General features: G+C 41.3%; 1 protein-coding gene across 2 annotated transcripts in view; it reads left to right on the forward strand.

Annotated features, from left to right (window-relative positions):
• Positions 1-12,886, forward strand: part of LOC130183977 (glutamate receptor ionotropic, kainate 5-like) — a 218,708-nt gene extending 205,822 nt beyond the window's left edge. Inside the window, exons 19-21 of one of the 2 annotated variants that reach the window (XM_056399689.1) lie at positions 2,017-2,145; positions 7,061-7,284; positions 9,709-12,886. In XM_056399689.1, the coding sequence (XP_056255664.1) occupies positions 2,017-2,145; positions 7,061-7,284; positions 9,709-10,494 (1,139 nt within the window). In that variant the 3' untranslated portion in view covers positions 10,495-12,886. The remainder of the gene's footprint in view (positions 1-2,016; positions 2,146-7,060; positions 7,285-9,708) is intronic. The other variant, XM_056399690.1, reaches the window with a different exon arrangement.
• Positions 12,887-19,684: the final 6,798 nt, after the last annotated feature.

Consider the following 19,684-nt stretch of genomic DNA (forward strand, 5'->3'; position numbering starts at 1 on the left):
TGGATAAGATATATTCATGCAAATTTAAATTTCAACTTTTGTATTTTTCTTGTAGTTTATTGGCTGTGTTGCACCATCCAAATTTATTTAAAGGTGCTATATTGTATAAAGGTAGATTTCCATGTCTTCTTTGATTATACTTTATACTTTGTGATGTCACAACAAAGCAGGCGCCACTCTGTCCCAAGCCCTGCCCACCTGAACCCACAATCCACCCTTGCAGGATTTGATTTCTCAACCTGAAATCTGCTATATTTTTTATTAGATCACTCAGAAAACAGTCAACCAATTAGAGAAGAGGCGCAGATCCTCTCTTCTGATTGGCTCACTGACCTGCTGTTGCTAGAGCTCCAGAGAGAAGCCTGAGAGAGGAGATGCAAAACTACATTGAGATGGTTTTAGTTTCTTAAAACCACAAATATATCTTCTTATGGATAAACACTTCAAATAAAACACAGCAAAAGTGTAAAATAAGGGACCTTTAAACTGCTGCATTGTTTAGGCGACACACTGGAGGACATGCCAGCCGAGTGTGCGTCTGTTTTCATTGATTATACAACAATTTTTATTGCTTTTTTATTGCTATGAATATGTTTTGATGGTCGGACACATAGAACTAGTTTAGAGAGACCATGAAACCAGAACAGCGCGTATTTGCTGTTGTACATTAGTGATACAAGAATAACTAATGGGAGACGGGGTCGGTGGGTGACACCGCGCTGCTGCAGAGGTCTGTGTTGAGTTCGAACAGACGGCTGCACATGAACGCATGAACACAGAGCTCAGGTGCAGAATGAGAGCATGTTTGATTTGTGTGAAAGATGCGGCTTCCGCTTGGTCTCTTAACATGTCAGCCTGCTGAGCTTGTTAGTGCATCTCAACACATGTTTAACAAAGCAGAGGTGAGCAGGTGAACTGAGGCTGTTACTGACTGAATTAAAGAGCTGAAACTGCTGCACAGTGTCAGTCAGACCTGCCACCAGAAATTCTTGACATATTATTAAATCTAAAACTAAAGGCTTTTCTTACACTTTAACTTCCTCACATCACCTCATTTTTCTTCCTCTTCCCATTTTTGACTTTCTTCCCGTCCAGACAAACTGTGTGTTTGCCCAGTTAATGCAGTTTGTTGTCTCAAAGCTAAACTAAACACCCAGACCGAGACCACTTGACGATGAGGGTCTTGGTCCCCCTCCAAGTGGACTCTTGTGTGGTTTGTTCAGTGTGTGGAAGCAAAGCAGATGAACCGCAGGATGTTTTGACAGTAGATATTATCAAGGCTGTAGATATTAGGAAGTTTACACAATCATGTCTTAACCATGGTAACACATGGTGTATTGTATTTAAAAACTGAGTAAAAAAGAGGTGAACCCCAGCGACTCTCTGCCTGTTTGTCACAAAGAGATACAAATCGACAAGACAAATGCCGAGACTTGTTTGTGGCAAGGATACACTCACCCACCCGTCACTCAGACTGGCACGCCCTCAATTATACATAACTTTAAGTCTTAATAGAATATAAATAGGTGAGTTATATAAAAGCGATTATCATGAAGGAGGAAGTTAGCTATAAAGAGCAAAACCATTTTTTTTGTACCAGGCTGTAAACATGTTTAATTCTGCTGTAAAGTTGGACATGTCAACATGGTGACTGACTCACTTTTGGAGCCAGCCTCAACTGGCCACTACAGGAACTGCAGGAGCTGAACTTAGCACTTCAGTGTTACCAGAGGTTGCTGCTGGGTTCACATGACCACTGTTCTCACAGCTTTTGGTTTGTTTGTGATAAAGTCAGTGTGAACAGGAACCAGATCAGAAAAAAAGAGCAACAATGATCTATTAAAATCACTTTCAATAAATTGGAAAAAGACTAAAAACGTAGCCGGTTTGATCGCTCCAGTCAAGACCAAATGATTCCCTGTAGCTAAATTTAATTCCGTTTAGTTATACTTGTGTTAATTCACCACATAAACCTTAGTCTTGACTGAATTCGACTCGGCTTTTTTTCCTCCGCAGGCTCTCCGTTCAGAGACGAGATCACTCTGGGGATTTTACAGCTGCAGGAGAGCAACAGGCTGGAGATCCTGAAGAGACGCTGGTGGGAGGGAGGACAGTGTCCCAAGGAGGAGGACCACCGAGCCAAAGGTGGGTCTCGCGGCATCTGTTCTTTTACCTTTCAGGAAAACAAAGACTGTCTTTCAGGCCTGGTTCCAGACTGCTTTGATAGGGGGGGAGGGGCATTAAGAGATGTTGACTGGTCACTAACCGCCAGACTTTAAGACTGGTTACTGGGGTCCTCTATGAGTGTCCTTTAAGACTGTAAGCTATAACATACACTGTTTTAAGTTATTTAAAACTGAAGCCATAGAATAATCACAAAAACCAAAATCAGATCTAGAGATCAATAAAACTCGGCTGTTTTTATCAGAGTCAAGTCACTGAGTGTGAGTGAAGTAGACTGGTAACCAGAGAATAAGTCACTGAGTGGTGATGAAGTGAAGTGATGGCGAAGCAACTGCTCTGCTCACTGGATCCAGTTGTATATGACCAGACCAACCAGTCAGATATATAAATAAACTTTGATTATTTTAATGTGGCATGTTTATGATTGGTCACATGGACAAGGACAAAATAAACACAACATAACGACGCATCTGTCTTTGAGCTGGAAACACTGTGGCCGCCATGAAAGACAATGTTTGGTGAGGGAAACATGTTGGACAATTGTGCAATAGATTGTGTGTTTTGTTTGATAGACCCTCACTGACCTTGCAAACAACACCACAAACTACAGCCCCAGAAGTTAAACTAGCACATCTCCAAAACTGTTCCAACAAAATGTTCTCTGAGGTTAAACCGCTGCGTTTGATCAGCATTCGTTTGTATCAGTGAGGCTCATAAACTGGCAACTGAGAGTGTGTTTTTCATCTGATACACAACTCAGGCCACATCACAGTACAAGTACAACTCACATGTCGTCAGTGCAACAGGATTTTACTGAAGCACAAGACAGGCAAAAAAAGAAGGGGGGAGAGAAGTATGGGGGGGTTTGAGGGGAAAGAAAGTAGGAGAGGGAGGGAGGGGGGATGTGTTCCATTCAGGGCATGGACTTTTTGAGGATGCGGTTCCTGGACATGCAGTAACCATCAATCTGCTCAGACAAGAGGCTGCTGCACTTCCTCTGTCCATACAGCTCTCTGAGTCTGCGAGCCTCCATCTTCCTCTCCAGCTCATCCTCACCCTCATCCTGCTTCTTTCTCAGTCCAGACTTCAGTCTCTTCTGCAGCCAGTGCAGGGCCCTGGTGGACTTTGGTGAAGTTTGAGACTTGAGGCTCTTTCCTTCAGCACTGCAGCTGAGGGCGGAGTCGTCAGGGCGGAGCTCTTCCTCGCAGCGTGTCGTCTGCTCTCCGACCCAGTTGTTGATCAGAGTTTTTCTCTGACCCTGCTCCTGGCTCTTCACCACAGAGGTCAGGCGCTTCAAGCTGGTGTTGTGTTGCACACAGCGAAGCTCCGCCTCCTCGCACCTCCTCTGCTGCGCCTTCTTCAGATCACTGATGGTGTAAATGGGTCTCATGATGGGCTGCTCCTGCACCATCATGACCTCTCTCCACTGAAGCGTCTCTGTCTTCAGTTGCTGCTGCTTTTCTTTCTCCAGGGCCTTTTGATTATCTTCCTTCCTCTTCTCCTCCTCTCTCTGTTTGGCCTCCCGCCTCCTCCTCTCCTCTTCACCTCTTTCCTTCTGCCTTCTCACACTTTCAGCTTCTTCATCTCTGTCCTCCTTTTCTCTCCTGCTCCTCTGAAGCTCCTCCAGAGCAACTCTTCTTCTTCTCTCCATCTCCATCTCTCTCAGCTCTTTAAAGCTCTAGCATGGGTTAACCTCCAAAAACACTGGATCCTACATTTCCCATAATACAACTCCCCACACCTATAGTGTCAAACACAGACTTTGTAGTTGCCAAGCTGTCACTACTATTTTCTTCGACAGGTTAAAGCTCATCCAGAGACACAGAAATATTACACAACTTCCCACAGGCTGAGTTGCACTCATCACTAAAGTAACTTGACTTGAGTTGGATGAATATTCATTAGATTGCCATCACATTTTGTACATCCACAGTCCTAAGAGAGAGTCCTAAGATCTTGTGACTTTTCATCTAGTGCCACCAACAGGTTGACATTATTGATTTAGATTGAAATGTCTGGACACAGACCCGCAGACTGCTTTGGTTTGGGCGGGGGGGGCATTAAGAGATGTTGACTGGTCACTAACTGCCAGACTTCAAGACTGGTTACTATGGGGTCCTCTATGAGTGTGATCAACCCGCTGGGTTTGGATTGTGGGATGAGATCAGAAACTTCTTGTAGGAGGAGGATGAGGACGAGAATGAACTTGTTTCAGAAACTCTGTGAACTAAATCTGCAGATGCAGAGCGCCAACACACCTCCTCCACAGCTGGAAGATAAAATCACATCACTCATAAGAATACTGGAGACGTGGGAGCAGCGAGTGAAACACAGGGGGGAACGTAGACTCCTTCATCGAGGTCAACAAGCTGCAGAACACCTCGACCTCGTATCTCTGCCTAACACAAACATTTCCAGAGGTTTCTCCCAGTGCAGGATTCTGCAGAATATGTCTGGATCCCAGGAGCTCTTCTGAGCAACAGCAGCTGCCGACTTCAGCACCACAGAAGAAGAACAGCTCATAAATGTCACCTCTGGTTCAAGGAGGAGGCTGCATTTTGGATTGAAGTGGAAAAGGACACAGCAGGGCGGGAGAGCCACACTCCTTCCTTCATTTTCACCCACTCCTACCTGTGTTGAGAGGTTTTTTTTTCTGCAGTTGCTTCAATCAAGTCAAAATACAGATCACAGCTGGACGTTGAAAATGAGCTCAGAGTGGCAGCTGCATCCCCGACTTTAAAATATCGACAACACAAGGAAGCCTACAGCGGTGACTGAGGAGATCAAGTGAAGGATGAGTCCTTGCAGAGAAAACGTTCAGGTTTTGTTTCTTTATTCCCGGGGAGTTGGTAAACTTGCCATTTTTGTGCAGAGAGGCAGTTTTGAGGAAAATCTGTTGAAAAGCAGCAGATGCACGCTGCAGCGTCGCTTTTAATTGCTTCCACTCAAGAAGGGACTTGTTCCTTATTTAGTTCATTCAGGAAGATTCAGTAAAGATTTTGGGAGCCGCTGCCTTTTAACACATGAACGTACAGATGAACGGATTATGAAAATGTGTCATTGATAAATCTGTCGACGGAGTGTAACTGTAAAAACCGAACACTCAGCCTGACTCAAAAAAAACAACAACAAAAAAAACCCCAAAAACAAACAGACGAGCTCCAGCGGCAGATGGTGCAATCACTTAAAGATGCACAACAATTAGCTGTTTACACATCTGAGTGTACATGTAACACAAGAGTCTGAAAACAGAGTCGGCACACTCTGCAGGAAGGTGGATGCAGCCAGATGTTCTGCAGGAAAGCAGCTGTGATGTCTGTTTGTAGAGACATGTTTGTTTGAGTTTATGGGGGATTTTTTTTTTTTTTTTTTTTTTGGGAGGTTGTGTTTAACACAGACATTTCCAGTATGAAGAAAAAGGCGGGTAAGCGTGTTGCTCGACAGTGTTGACCTGTGAGTGAACGGCGAGCCGGGGAAGTCCAAAATATAGATATTGGAGCTATTTTAGCTTATTAGCTTAGCTTATTGTTCCACAGAGGAGCAGCGGTCTGCAGACAGACTGAGACAGGAGACGATGGTCTGTTGAGTTCACTGGCTCACCATTAGCTTTAGTTTTCCATCTTCAATAACTTTATTGAACAAAGTGGTGCAGCAAGGTGAACGAATGTCAGGGGGGAGTAAAGAGACAAGCTGATGTCCTGCTCGTCTTCGTGATGAGACAAAAACATAAAACAGCCTCTGACACGACACAAACTTTGTCATCCAGCGTGTTGCTTCTCTGCGTCCATCGATTTCTCCTTCTTTTTTTTCTCAATCGATTATGAAGACTGAATTTTTCCTTTAACGTTTCCATTACTGGTGCGCTTCTCTTTTTTTTTTTTTTTTTTTTGTCCTTATGTGTGTCAGTGTAAGGAGACGAGACAGTTCCTCTTCATCGACTTTCTCACTCTGATCATGGTTCTATCAGTCCTGTCTGAGTATTGATCCGCTGCTCTCTGTCATCCGTTCGTATAGCTTCCTTCATTCCCAGTGTGCGTGTGTGTGTGTGCGTGAGTGTGAAGCTATTGGGATCCCATTAAGACTAATCAAATGTCTCTTTATTGCTGATTGCACAGTATACAGTACGTGTGTGTTACTGTTCCTTTATGTCCCACATTTCCTTACAATTATAGACAGAAACTGTGAGAAAAATCCTCCAAAATAAAAGCCTTTTAGTCCTTTCTCTGAAGAAAAGTTATGAGCTCAGGTCTTACAGACAAGCAACTAACAAATTGCATGCTTTTATATGTATTTCTGTTTTTTTTTTTTTTTTTTTTGTGGGGGTTTTTTGTGTTGTGTGTAAAGACACTAGAAGTTATTGATCAGTTTTTCAATCACTTTTTTTGGAAAACCTTATTTATAGCATTTAATAATTAACTGATTTATTTCCACCTAAAAACTAAAAAAAAAGAAGAAAAAAAAGAAAAGTAGACCAAGATGAATGAATGGGTAGCCATGCTACGGCCTGCCTCAGACAGCAATCATAAGCATGCTAACACGCTAAACTAAGATGCTGAATGTGGTAAACATTATACCTGCTAAGCATCGACATGTTAGCATGACGGCTAATGGGCCTAGGCACAGCCTCACAGAGCCTGAAGCTGCTTTAGGTTCTACAGGTGTTCAGACAGAAGGTGAGGGTCACTTTACTTATATCCTCTTATAGTCTGCGATAATCCCATAATTTTAATCTCTCCATAAAGCTCGTTTTGTTGTTTTTGAATGTGCTTTGTTGACTAGACTTATTAACCTTACCTTTAAATGGCTAATATGAGAATGTGACTTTTATCCCGTATTGAATAAACCCGTTATCATCGCTCTCCTCTGTGTGTCTCAGGTCTGGGGATGGAGAACATCGGCGGGATCTTCGTGGTCCTGATCTGTGGCCTCATCATCGCCGTCTTCGTGGCCATCATGGAGTTTGTGTGGTCGACGCGTCGAACCGCCGAGACGGACGAGGTAAACCTTCACCATCCTCCTCCTCCTCCTCCTCCTCTTCCTCTCTCGTCCTCCTCCTCCTCCTGCCCCGCCCCCGGCCTCAACCTCAGCTCAAACAGCTCAGTAGGTCGTCCGCCTGTTCGCCTGTGTGCCTGTCGAGTGTCATCAGAATGAGCTTCATTCAAAGTCGCACATTAACCTCGCCCATTCTGCTGAGTGGCTCCATTATTAAATCATCTTGTTGTTGTTGTTGTTGTTGTTGTTGTTGTTGTTGTTGTGAAGCTGAATTTGGGGCAAATGTGTATAAAATGATGTACAGAACATGGGGTGGTGTAGTCATAAAAACAAAAGCTCCTGGGTTTGAAGACTGCAGCTCAGTGCTGTTTAGAAAAGGCTTTGTTTTCACGAATGTTTTCTTGTCAGCGTTCGTCTTTTTTCATTTACTTTTGTTTTCACGTTACTTCGTCTCTTGGCGAGTTTTTTTCACCCGGAGGATCTGATGTTTTACATCAGCCTGTTCTTATTAAGTTATTAACATTTTGTGTCTGTTTATGTTTAGTTTAACCTATTGTTGTTCCTGTAATATGAAAAAAGAAAAAGTCATTCTCTATAATGGTTCTATTAGGTTTTACCTGTCAAGCATCTGATATAAATTCTGTTTTCTTGCTCCTGGGTGCTAAACATTGAACTAATCTTGTGCTAACTCCACCGTGCTCTTAGCTGGGTTTGTTCCTGTTCAGCTTGTAACGTGATTTTCATTTGTTACATTCAAAGCTCAGACACTGATGCTTATAACTCCAGCTAGCTTAGCATAACAAAAATTTGCTGCAAAAAGCTGCAAATTTTCATTGTTTTGAATATGCGTTTGTCAGATTTAAAATCAAGATACAGCTCATACAGTTTCACTGTCAGAGGAAAATCTTTGACGAAATTTGACGAATGTGTCTAAATTAAAGCATGTGATTGGATTGTTGTCTGTTTAAAGCTCCAATGAGAAATTAATACATGAATCAATAATTCTGTGTATTAAAATAAAGCATAATTTTTGTCCTGCCTCACCAGATAGATTAGAAAGTTCTATAGAAAACATGTCTGCTAAGAAAAAAAACATTTGAATATATGATACAATTTTGATATTATATATTAAGAGTACAATGAGGATGCCGGTTATATGGATAAATAAAACCTTATTGTTCATCAGTTTCAGTTATCAGTGTCACAAAGTGTCATCAATCAGTGGAACAGGAAGTGGATTATGTTTCAGGAATACACCCTGCTCCATAGCACTGAAGTCAAAAAACTGCTCAATGTAAAAATACTGATTAAATATTGATTAGTGTGGCTTGAAAAAGAAGCTTGATATGAACCTGAAAGACACATCAGAGCAAGGAAAAGAATTTGAATTCAGAAAAAAGGAAGCAGAGATGTCTCTCTCTCTGTCTCTCTCTCTCTCTCCCTCTCTCTCTCTCTCTCTCTGTATCTGTATTCCAGCCGTCAGTCTGTTGTTCGTTCATTCGTCCTCTGCAGACGCAGTTTGTTTCTGACTTTCATTCGCTCTTTATTTTATCTGTCATTTATTTGACTTTCTGCCACGGCTGTTTTTTTTACAGTACAGATTATAGGGCAAACACACACACACACACACACACACACACACACACACAACCATATTTACAGATAACATTGGTTTGAGGCGGGAAGCTGCAGAGCATTAACACTCGCTCAGATAAAAGCACCCAGAGCATAATGTGTTGATGTGTGAGCACACGTCTTCATCACTCACACATTCTCTCTCTCTCTCTCTTCATCATATATGAACACATGAACACACACACACTGACACACTGACAGACTCACACATTTTTTATCACTCAGCTTTATCACCGAGATTATATCCAAATAGAGTGTTTCAAAGCAAGGAGAAAAGAGAAGGAGAAAACAACCTTTATTATTCAGAAAATGTTTATATATTTATATTATCAGTCCCTTCAGGATTTTCGCGGGCCATTTTTGGGATTGTTGCGGGCTGAAATACCTGATATCATGGCAGTTTTTCTTAAAAGTTGCGATGAATTTTGCAATGTTTTTATATATATATATTTTTTTTTTTTCAATGAAACTGCTGTAGAAAAAAAGAAATTGCAAAAATTGTCGCTAGTAATTATTGTTGGTAAATGTGAGACGTTCATGTCACACGTGTCTCGCAGCTTCACAACATGCTTCAAAACCAGAAACAAGGAAGTGAGTTTGATGACGCACATCAAGGTTTAGCGCAGGGACCGGTAGGATTGGTTTAACTCGTGGGAAACTAAGATGATCGGAACTGTGGAAAAGTTGCGGCGCTTGGACAAAACTGCAAGGTCGTGCAGAATTCACAGGGATTGGTTGAATTTGCGTTAACTGTTGCGCTCACAACATCGCAATTTTCTGGAGGGACTGTATTGTATTAATCATATTAAGAGGCCTGATGTAGATGTAGTCAGTTTATCTTTCTCTCTCTCTCTCTCTCTCTCTCTCTCTCTCTCTCTCTCTCTCTCTCTCTCTCAGGTGTCTGTCTGTCAGGAGATGCTGACGGAGTTTCGTAACGCCGTCTCTTGTAAGAAAAGCTCCCGCTCTCGTCGCCGCCGGCCTCTGAGCAGCACTGGGGGTGGAGTCCTGCGTCACCCGTCCCGCCTCGCTCTGGCCGCACCTCGCCCCATCCGTCTGGTCCGAGAGATGCGTCTCAGCAACGGCAAACTGTACAGCGGTGCCGGCCCGCTGACGGGTGGGCTTGCGGGGCTGGGAGGAGGTATGGCAGGAGGCCCTGATTTGGGCCCGGGGCCACAGAGGCTCCTGGAGGACCCGCTTGGCGCCAACGCCACCACCAGCACGCCTCCTCCTCCCCCTCCCCCGGCGTCATCCCTGGTGGCTCCACCCGCCCCGCCGCGCAGCTTCCTGCAGAGCTGCAGCCATGTGCGGATCTGCCAGGAGTGCCGGCGGATCCAGAGCCTGCGGCCGGCCACGCTTACGCCTCCCCCACCTCCTCCCCCTTCCTCATCCTCCTCTGCCTCCTCCTGCTCCCGGATCCCACCCTCATTGGTGGCGCCAGGTCACCACCACCACCACCGCCACAACCCTCACCACCTCCACTACCACCACGGCTCCATGTCGCTGCCTCGCCTCCCGCCACCGCCTCCCCCGATGTCAACAGACAGAGCTGACAGTGACGGGGGAGGCGGGGGGGCAGCAAGCCCTCAGTGGGGCAAAACCAAACCAGCTCCACCACCCAGACCAATGCCCCCTGCCAAGACGCCGACACACCCGCCAGGGGACCTACTTGGGGGGCACGACTGAGCTGCGGGACACTAACGGAGGGGTCAGTGAACTTTACATTTTGGCCCCAACAACACAGCTGGATCAGTCTAAACCGGTCTATCGACAGGGGGTGGAGGGGAGGAACCATTTTGACCCATTTGTGGGGTCTTTCACTAAAACAAAGCCACTTTGGCTCAGTGGATCGTACCAGAAACTTTCCTACAGGGGTGGACGGATCAAACCACTCCGACCTGTTCGCAGGATGAATGAGACATATGTTACATTTTGGATGAAACCAGCTGAGGTGTCCGCTGTCTTTGGATTGCGGGGAGTGCAGAGGATGGACAAACAGGAAGTGGCGCCCACACTCAGTCCTCCACCTCTTGCCTCAGGCAATCATCACGCTCGGTGCCAAGCGAGGAGGACTCAGAGACACAGAGACAGACTCTGAAGTTTTACTGTTTGAATACTGAACCAGGTGTTTGTACAGAAGGACACACACACACAGAGACACACACAGACACACACACACACACACACCTACACACACACACACAGACAGTAGCAGAGCAGCTGTACAGTTTTCATGGTCATCTGTCAATCATGTGGACGTCTGTGGAGGATGTAGCTCTAACACTCTTGCTGTTTGTACAGACTCCTGCTGAGCGGTGCTCTGAAAAACAGACTCACCTCAAGTGTACGAAGCTGAGCTGGGGTAACTCTTATTTTACATGTAGCGTCCGATTGACCAAATAAAGGATGATGCATGTATTTTTGAACTTTGGACAGCGACAGACGTTTCCCCCTGTTTCCAGTCTTTATGCTAAGCTAGGCTACCCACATCCTGACATAACACTGATATCCATCTAAACATCTCCCTCTCTTTTCCCAAGTGCTGAGCTATTCTTTTAAGGTTTGAACAAAGCGAACTGTACACTGCCGCCAAAGAGCGAGGAAGCATCTACTGCTTTGCTTTTCAAAGTAAAAGTCCTAAGAATCCCATATAGCCAGAACAGCTTTGTCTAAAAAGCTAAATCTGACATTTATCATTTCCAAGGTCATGCCAGTTTGAATGATACAAACAAAACAGCTAAAGCACTGGTCCAGCTCCTGCTGCTGGCCCAAAGCTGGCCCATAGCTGGCCCAAAGCTGGCCCAGCTGTTGCTAATTGGAGTTACCCCAAACTCAGACCAAATCTGGCAGCCATATCTGGGTCGAAGCCAGGTCACATTTGGAAATACAGCACCACAAATTCAGATTAGAAAATCTGTAATGTACACTGACAGTGAGGGACTGTATGAAAATTATAAGGGGGCGGGTTTTTTTGGCTAAAGGGAGGTGGGTCTTAAGATTTTTTAGGAGGGCAGGGAAGCAGATTTATGTTTGATTTTAGTCTTACTTTGCTAGATTTTTTGTAGTGAATTGTATCAATTTTCTTTTTCTAATGTGCGAATTGGAGGCTATTGTTCCTCTCCAGACATGTTTTAATCTGTAAAAAATCTCTGCTATAATTAATATTTTGTTTAACATGGTTCTCCCGCATAATAAGTGAAAAGAAAGGAAAACTGGGTCTGAAGCTCATCTACTCTTACTTCTTCATTGAGAAATTCTGGATCAGGCCTTGTGCCCCACCCACCACCACCTGCTTGCTCCAGGTGTACAGGTGAAAGAGCAGAGAGTATCAAGACGAGGAAACATCAGAGAGACTCAGCCACATGTTTGAGCCTCAGTCAGACCCAGATGAGGAGTCTCTTGAGACCACAATCAGAGACTAGCAGATGTATCAGAACAGTTAGCACAGTTAGCATCTCTTATCTGTTTATGTTGTTTGTTAGCTTGTAACTGGCAGCGGCTGACACAGTGTTAGTGGTTGTGCTGATGCAAACTCGTTCTCTGTACTGACATGGTTTATTTAGCCCCGCCCCTCATCCCCACAAGTTGACAGGATTGGTTCCTGAGGTTTGTGACATATGAAGCTGTCTGAGTCTGTATTTATGAGACTGTCATTGGTTCACTGCAGTTCAAGGTGTAAATATTCAGTCATGGTGCTGACTGATTATTTCACTCATGATATGTCTTGTATTATATAAAAACATCATATGGATATTAACAAAGTTAAACATCGAGGGAGTCTTGAGTGAATGTGAAATGAAGATTTATGTGAACAAGTTGGCGAAATGGTTACACTGATATATTCATATTAACTGCTATGTTATTTTTGAATTTTGGGGGGGGTTGGTTTTTTAAATAATGAAACATAAAAGTTCAGCCTCTCTCTCAAATCCAGTAATTTGCATACAGTCCCTAAAAGAAGAACTACCTTTAGTATAGTTTTGTATATTTTAGGTGAGTATTGAAGCTGTTTTGATCAAAGTTTTTCCAAACAGTAAGTCAGTGGAGCTCAGTCATACAAACTACACACACACACACACACACATATGTATACGTAAAACTTTGGAGGCCAAACTGGAAAAGAAAAAAAAATTAAATTTGTGATTGTAATTTCCTTCCTGTGTCCAACCTGATTATTGCTTGTTTTCTTTCTTTCTTTCTTTTTCTTTATCATGGGAACATCGAGTCTTTGAGTTGATGTAATGATGATTCACTCACCACTTTAAAGTGCTGGCAATCTCCCAGATCCATACACACACGTCGACAGATCATATCGACCGATTACACAACATAAGTGCTGATATTGATTGTCAATTCCACGTGTAATTGCTTTACAGTCGCCCGGTTGCAATGTACAAACACAAAGGAGCCAAGTATTAATCAACTCCTACACATTTTTTTCAATGTATTTTTTTCACACTTGTTATGTTAAAGCGCAGTGCCTGTAGTTTGTTTGTTTTATTGTTTTCTTTTTCATCTTCTTGCATAGAAACTGTTTAGAAACTGATCCAGCAGCAGCAGCCGAGATGAAGAAAATTATAAAAACGCACAGGAATGTTGATGTAAAATGTGACTTTAAATGGGTGATTTCAGCGTGTGTGAGCGTGTGTGAGCGTGTGTGAACGTGTGTGTGTGTATGTGTGTGTGTGTGTAGAGTGAATCCTGTTGTGCGTTTCATCATATTGTCAGCTGTTTATGTTTTTTCTGCTCCTCCTCTCAGATTTGTACCAGCAGTGCTCAGCTGATCAGCAGGACGGAGACGACAGATGGATATTATTCTGATGATTCTGTTGTTATCATTACTATTGATATTGACGTGTGGGGTGACTGTAGGAGGGCACCGGCCCTCTGATGTTCAATATATAGACACACGTTTGGAATAAAAAAAAAAAAAAAAAACAGTCAATGTGTCAAAAACACTGCTGGTGGTGACGTGTTTATTTAACCAAACCCCAGAGTCTGAGCTGAAAGATGGATTTTCTGGTTTGTACCATGGAAGCCTGTGTAAAAAAAAAACACAAGCTCATGGGTGTTTTTTCAAATGTGAGGGAAGCTCTGCTATTTTATTTTGGCATTTCACCACCTAGGTGTGTGCACCTTTCAGCCCTCAGAGAGACACAAACGCAATGTGCTGGTATGGAAGTAAAGCAGCAGCGTGCCTCATTAATCTAAATATACAAAACTCACATGCGTGTTGTAACATGACAGAAGCAGGAAATAAGAAATCAGCCTGGAGACGTAAAAAGTATTAAAATCAAATTGCAAAATAACTATTAACAAAAACCAGTGCTAAAAGTTGTGTTACTTAACTAAACTGCAGCATACTGAGGTATCAGGAGTAGTATCCACAGGCTAACAGGCTACCTGTCTACCGTCTGTCCCTGAGCCCTGAAGCTCCCACTCGGCCTATTCAGCAACATGTGAGCTGCAGTTCTGTACGAGACGAATCGAGGTCAGTGAGTCTGTAAGAGAGCCGGTATCAGCTCAGTCAGGTCTGCAGGTTTGTACAGGTTTGTAGTGCTGAACAGTCTCAGCAGCTACGTTGAGCCCAGAGGGAAAAACTTGATACACTCAGTCACTACCTGCATTGATTAAAGCTTACACAGATTGCATTGCTTCCATTTTTTATGACAGACAGTTTGGTGACATGTTGAAAGGTCAGTAGATGAGAGAAGGTAAAAGCTTTTGTCAGTGTTTGACATGTGGCCACTTCCCGGAGGCAGGACAAACCAGTGTCGACTCGATTCATATCAAATTCACACTGAAACTGACGTCTGTTACAGTGAGTTTTAGTCAACTGTTGTTTTTTGTGATATTGTTATGTTTTCATGACAAGTTGTGTTTACTTTTTATTTTTCCTTTGCTTTATTTTTGCATCTTTTTTATTCCTTTCTGCTTTTATAGATTTTTTTTTTTTTTTTTACTTGTTTCATTTGTGTTTTTGTTTTTATTTCTTTGTTTTTTTTGAATGTTTCTTGGTTTTGTTTGGTTTTATTTTTGTAATTTGTTGAATTTTTCGTTTTATTTGTTTGTTTTGTTTTGTTTGTGGGCATTTTTGTCCTTTTTAACTTTTTAATGTTTATAGTTCTTTCAATAGAATTTTGTTTTTTGATCCACTTTTCTTAATTATTTACTCTTATATTTGTTGATTTTTTTTATTTTTCTACCTTATCTAATTAGACTTTTTAAACACTTTTTTTTTTTTTTTTTTACACATTAGACCATCATTCATCACAAAACCAGGTTTTTTCTCCAGTGAAGTCAGGAGGAATCAGGTTTGTGTGTTCAGAGCAAAGAAGCAGATGTAGCATCACTGAACAACCAGCAGAGGGCGGTGCAGGCCAGATGAAAAACACCACAGACAAGAAACTGGAAAAAACACACACACACACACAACACTATGAGTGAGTTTATTAACATGAACATAAAAACTAGTAAGAGTAAGAGAAAGAAATGTCTATGCAACAGAAATAAATGATGAAAATATAATTTATTAAATGTATTATAATTGAATGATACAAGAATATCTGTTTATTTCAGTTAATCTCAGTCTGCCTTAACTTTCCTCATTTCATCTGCATGTTAAATACATCATACATTTACACATACACATTCAATATCACACCTGTCATTTCATATTAAAAGTTGAGTAAAAGATTTTGTTATCCTGTTATCCTCTAATAGAGTTGTTTGCATTTTTAATTTGACCGAATGAAGACTATTTTCTTCATCTCTTCAAGGCCAATTCTCACATTATAGTGAATAAGAGGCACTGAGATAAGTGGGAAAGAATATGTTTGCATTATTACATTAATTAAGTCCAATTACGGTTTCATTTATTTAAGGTAAAGTCTAAAAATCTGAACGCTGAATGAAACAGGAAGAAGAGGTAATGAGTCGTCAGTCATTTTTTATTACTGTCATTGAGTGGTCAGTGTTCTTCCTCTTCCAGTGTCAGTAATCATATAATTCACAGTTGAACGTGAACACATCAGGTGACGTCTTCATGAGGAACAAGATGTTCAGAAGTATCAGCTGCTGCTGTGAGAAGCTGCATCACACATTTATCTCCAGACGCAGCTCGTTTATCTGAAGCTGATTGTAATGAATCTGTGGAGCCCGAGAACGACAGAAATTGGACTGAAGGCTGAGCCGTGTCCGAGTGACTGAAACACACCGGGTCACATCATTGATGGAGGGGGGGGGGGGTGTGAACTTGGTTTTTCAGGATCTAAGGAATCTTTACCAAACATGAAGGCAGCAGGAGACTCTGGACGAGGCGGTAAAACTGGAGCGAACACAGCTCATACAAACTGAGCCGAGAACAGGTGTTTTTCCATCTAAAAAAAACAAAAAGAAACACTGGTTATTGATCTTCCAGCTGCATCATTGGAAAGATATTAGAAGCTGAAATAATGACAAACTAAATGGTGGATAATTGAGTGTTACTGTCTTGACTTGTCTTGTACATTATTTTTAGTCATCCTGTTTACAGAGTTCCTTATTGGTCTCTTATGTGGTTGGGGTGTGACGACTCTTCCTCTTTCAGGAAGAAGCTGAGCAGGGTGTGTGTGTGTGTGTGTGTGTGTGTGTGTGTGTGTGTGTGTGTGTGTGTGTGTGTGTGTGTGTGTGTGTGTGTGTGTGTGTGTGTGTGTGTGTGTGGTGTGTGTGTGTGTGTGGTGTGTGTGTGTGTGTGTGTGTGTGTGTGTGTGTGTGTGTGTGTGTTGGAGAGGAGGTTCCCCTGGCCTGTTGGGCCTGATCGATCCCATCCTCTCTCTCAGATGTTGCTTGGCCCCAGTTTTGGTTTGCTCTGTTAGTTTTGAGAACACACAACATTGTTCACTCTGAATGTGGCTCTCTGTAGACATGAACGCTACATTTACAGTATGTGACCTGTTGTCGTTCTGCTTTTTCACTGGACAGTGTGTGTGTGTGTGTGTGTGAGTGTGTCTCTCTGCTCCTTCTCTGACAGTTGCTTGGAAAAAGTAGCAGCTGTAGACAATTGCGTTTTCAAACAAACTGTGGTGATTTTCCTCATCACTAATAAAGACTGACAGAGAGGGGAAGTGACCTATGACCCCTGTTTTTTCAGTGATGTAGGAGGCACACAGATTTTAAAAAGGCACAAAAACAAATATGAATAAAAATTGCTTTGCTCATATATAGATTGCCCTTTTATTTTTCTGCTGTATTTGTGTATAAATACTGACTAACAACTTTGTTCTACAATAATTTAAAAAAGAATTAATATCTGAATGATGCACCATCCAGGTGAAATAGAAGCACATGCTGTTTATTATTTCCTTGTTATCAGTTAAATAACAGGGATCATGCCATCATGACGTGTGGGATTGTGTTCGAGTTCAAACACACCAAACCGCTGTCGCATATTTTTCCATTTTGTCGACAAGAAGCCGAGTTTCACAACATCAGAGTTTATCAGCAGCTACGTGTTTACAGAACACACGCTGTGTTAGTATGGGTTTACAGATACGCCCTGTGGGTAGTCATAAGGCTCACCTCTCTTATTTTGTTTGTCGTTGCAGATCATTTTATCACATTGATAAAAATATTCAAGGTTTTACAGTCCAATCCAGTTTCTTCTCTGTTAATGTGAGAGTTCTGAATAAAGTTTGATGAAAGAGTTTTAATCTGAGGGAAAAGTAGTTTACAGTTCAGCAAGAACTAATAATCAGGTTTGTTAATTACAGCAGCACTGAGCTGTTTCGTCTGATGGACGTCCACGAGAACTTAACAGGAAAACTTTATGATAGAGAAATTTGTTTCAAATTCTGGGCAACTTCGCCTGAATATTCATAACTGATGAATGGATCAACGTTTTCAAATACATTTTTTTTATAGAGGGTAAAGTAAAACCGAGTAACGGCTTAATTGAATTTTACTTCCGTTTTTTACAACTAGAATTTCATGTTCTTTTTTCAAGCTCTCTGAAAGAACAGCTGCAGAGAAAATGAGGAAGTTCTGAAACAGTTACATCCTTATTAGTGCGTTGAGTTCAAAATGTGTGGTTTGTTGTTTTTTAAATAACTGCTCCTTTTAAACCAAAGTAAATATTTATTTATCATTCATTTATTATTCCAGGTTTAATTCTTTATGTGTTAAATTTTTTACAGGAAATTCCAAATGTATTAACCATTACGAAAACATGAAATACGACTTTAATCAAAATGTTAATCAAAAGTTAGTTTCACAATCCATGTCGGTCACTTATGTCCCCCATAACACACTGACACAAGTATGATAAGCCAGCTGAGGGTTGGACAGCGATACGACCAGACATGAGCTTGAACGCAAAAGAAAAAGAACCTAAAACTAAACCATAAGCACCGAAACCATGTGGGAGAGAAGAACAAGCCACAAGCTAAAGTTGAGTCAGGTGAGTTGAATCTCCCTGACGACCAGACTCCACCCACTTCCTGCAGGAACAGACAGTCCCGACAATGTCCTCACATCAAACAGAACTTTTAAAATTAGCTTTTTAAAGAGCTTTACTTAATGTGAAAACGCAGCAGAAGACATTTAATAAGAGAGACACAGAACATGAAACATGAAAACAATGACAATAAAATAAATAAATAAATGAAACAGACAATGACCCATCATCATCAGATGTGTATGAATGAGTGTTTGCAGTTTCAGTAACAACATTTTATTACACAAACGCTCCCTGTGATGATTTCATATCTTGGAGAGCTCAGACTCAGACTCAGGAGCTTCTTATCAAAGAGGTGTTGATGTGACTCGTGTCTGTGGAAGCTCATTTCTGCTGGAAAAAGAAAAAAAAAATGGATGAAAGGTCAGTCACAATAAAAATAAACATCCTCATGGTAAATCACGATTTTCATCATCAAGACTAGGTAAATTAAAAATTATGAGATTTTGATCTATTAAGTCAAAATAATAACATAAAAAACTCCTGACTTACTGCAATTTATGAGAAAGTCAAAATTATGAAATAAATCCAAATTATTAGGTAAAGAAATCATATTGAGTTAAAAATATGAAAAAGTATTTTTAAAATTAGAGACTATAAATCAACATTTTTTCATAGTTAGTCTAATAATGAGATAACAAAAAGTAGAAATCTGAGATTCCAGTAAAAATGATCAGAAACTAAGTAAAAATTAGATTTAAAAAATTAAAATATTAAATCAGGTGTTATCTCTGGTGTTGTGGTAACCAATATATATTTGGTCAAAAAAGATAAGACAGTGGTCATGAAATATTTTTCAGTAAAAAATATAATATAAAAATTATGAGACACTAAGTCAAATTATGAGAATGTAAAAAATTGTGACATAAGTCACAAATTGTCAAATTGTGTGGAAGTTGTTTGGTAAAAAACACCAAATTTTGAAGAAAATTTTGACTTACCCTAACTATTTTTATTACTACTACTACTTTTTTTTTTCTTTTTCTGACAGATCTGAGCTTCCATACATGACTGTTAATTCTGGAAATCGGATCCTGACTTCAGTCTGTGGTTTGTGGTCAGTGACATCAACTCAAACTCACATAGATTCCTGCTACAACAACTTGACTTGTTATGTAAGAGCCTCTCTATTCTCCGTGGCTTTGTTTGACATTATTTTCCTTCTATTTGTTCTTATTTAATAACTTTAAATTTTAGTGCAAAATAGGTGCTAGTTCTTTAGCCTGAATATCATTGTACAAAAGGTCAAAAAGAACTACTAGGCTTTAGGTCTGGTCTGGTTTGGGTATAAAACTTTGTTGGGTTTAGGGAAACTGCTTTGCACAATAGAATTGGGAAATTTAAAGCTTTCAAACAAGGGTGTATGAAGGCTGAGTCCAGTCC

Source organism: Seriola aureovittata, chromosome 16 (assembly GCF_021018895.1).
Source record: "Seriola aureovittata isolate HTS-2021-v1 ecotype China chromosome 16, ASM2101889v1, whole genome shotgun sequence".
In the NCBI taxonomy this organism is placed as follows: Eukaryota; Metazoa; Chordata; class Actinopteri; order Carangiformes; family Carangidae; genus Seriola; species Seriola aureovittata.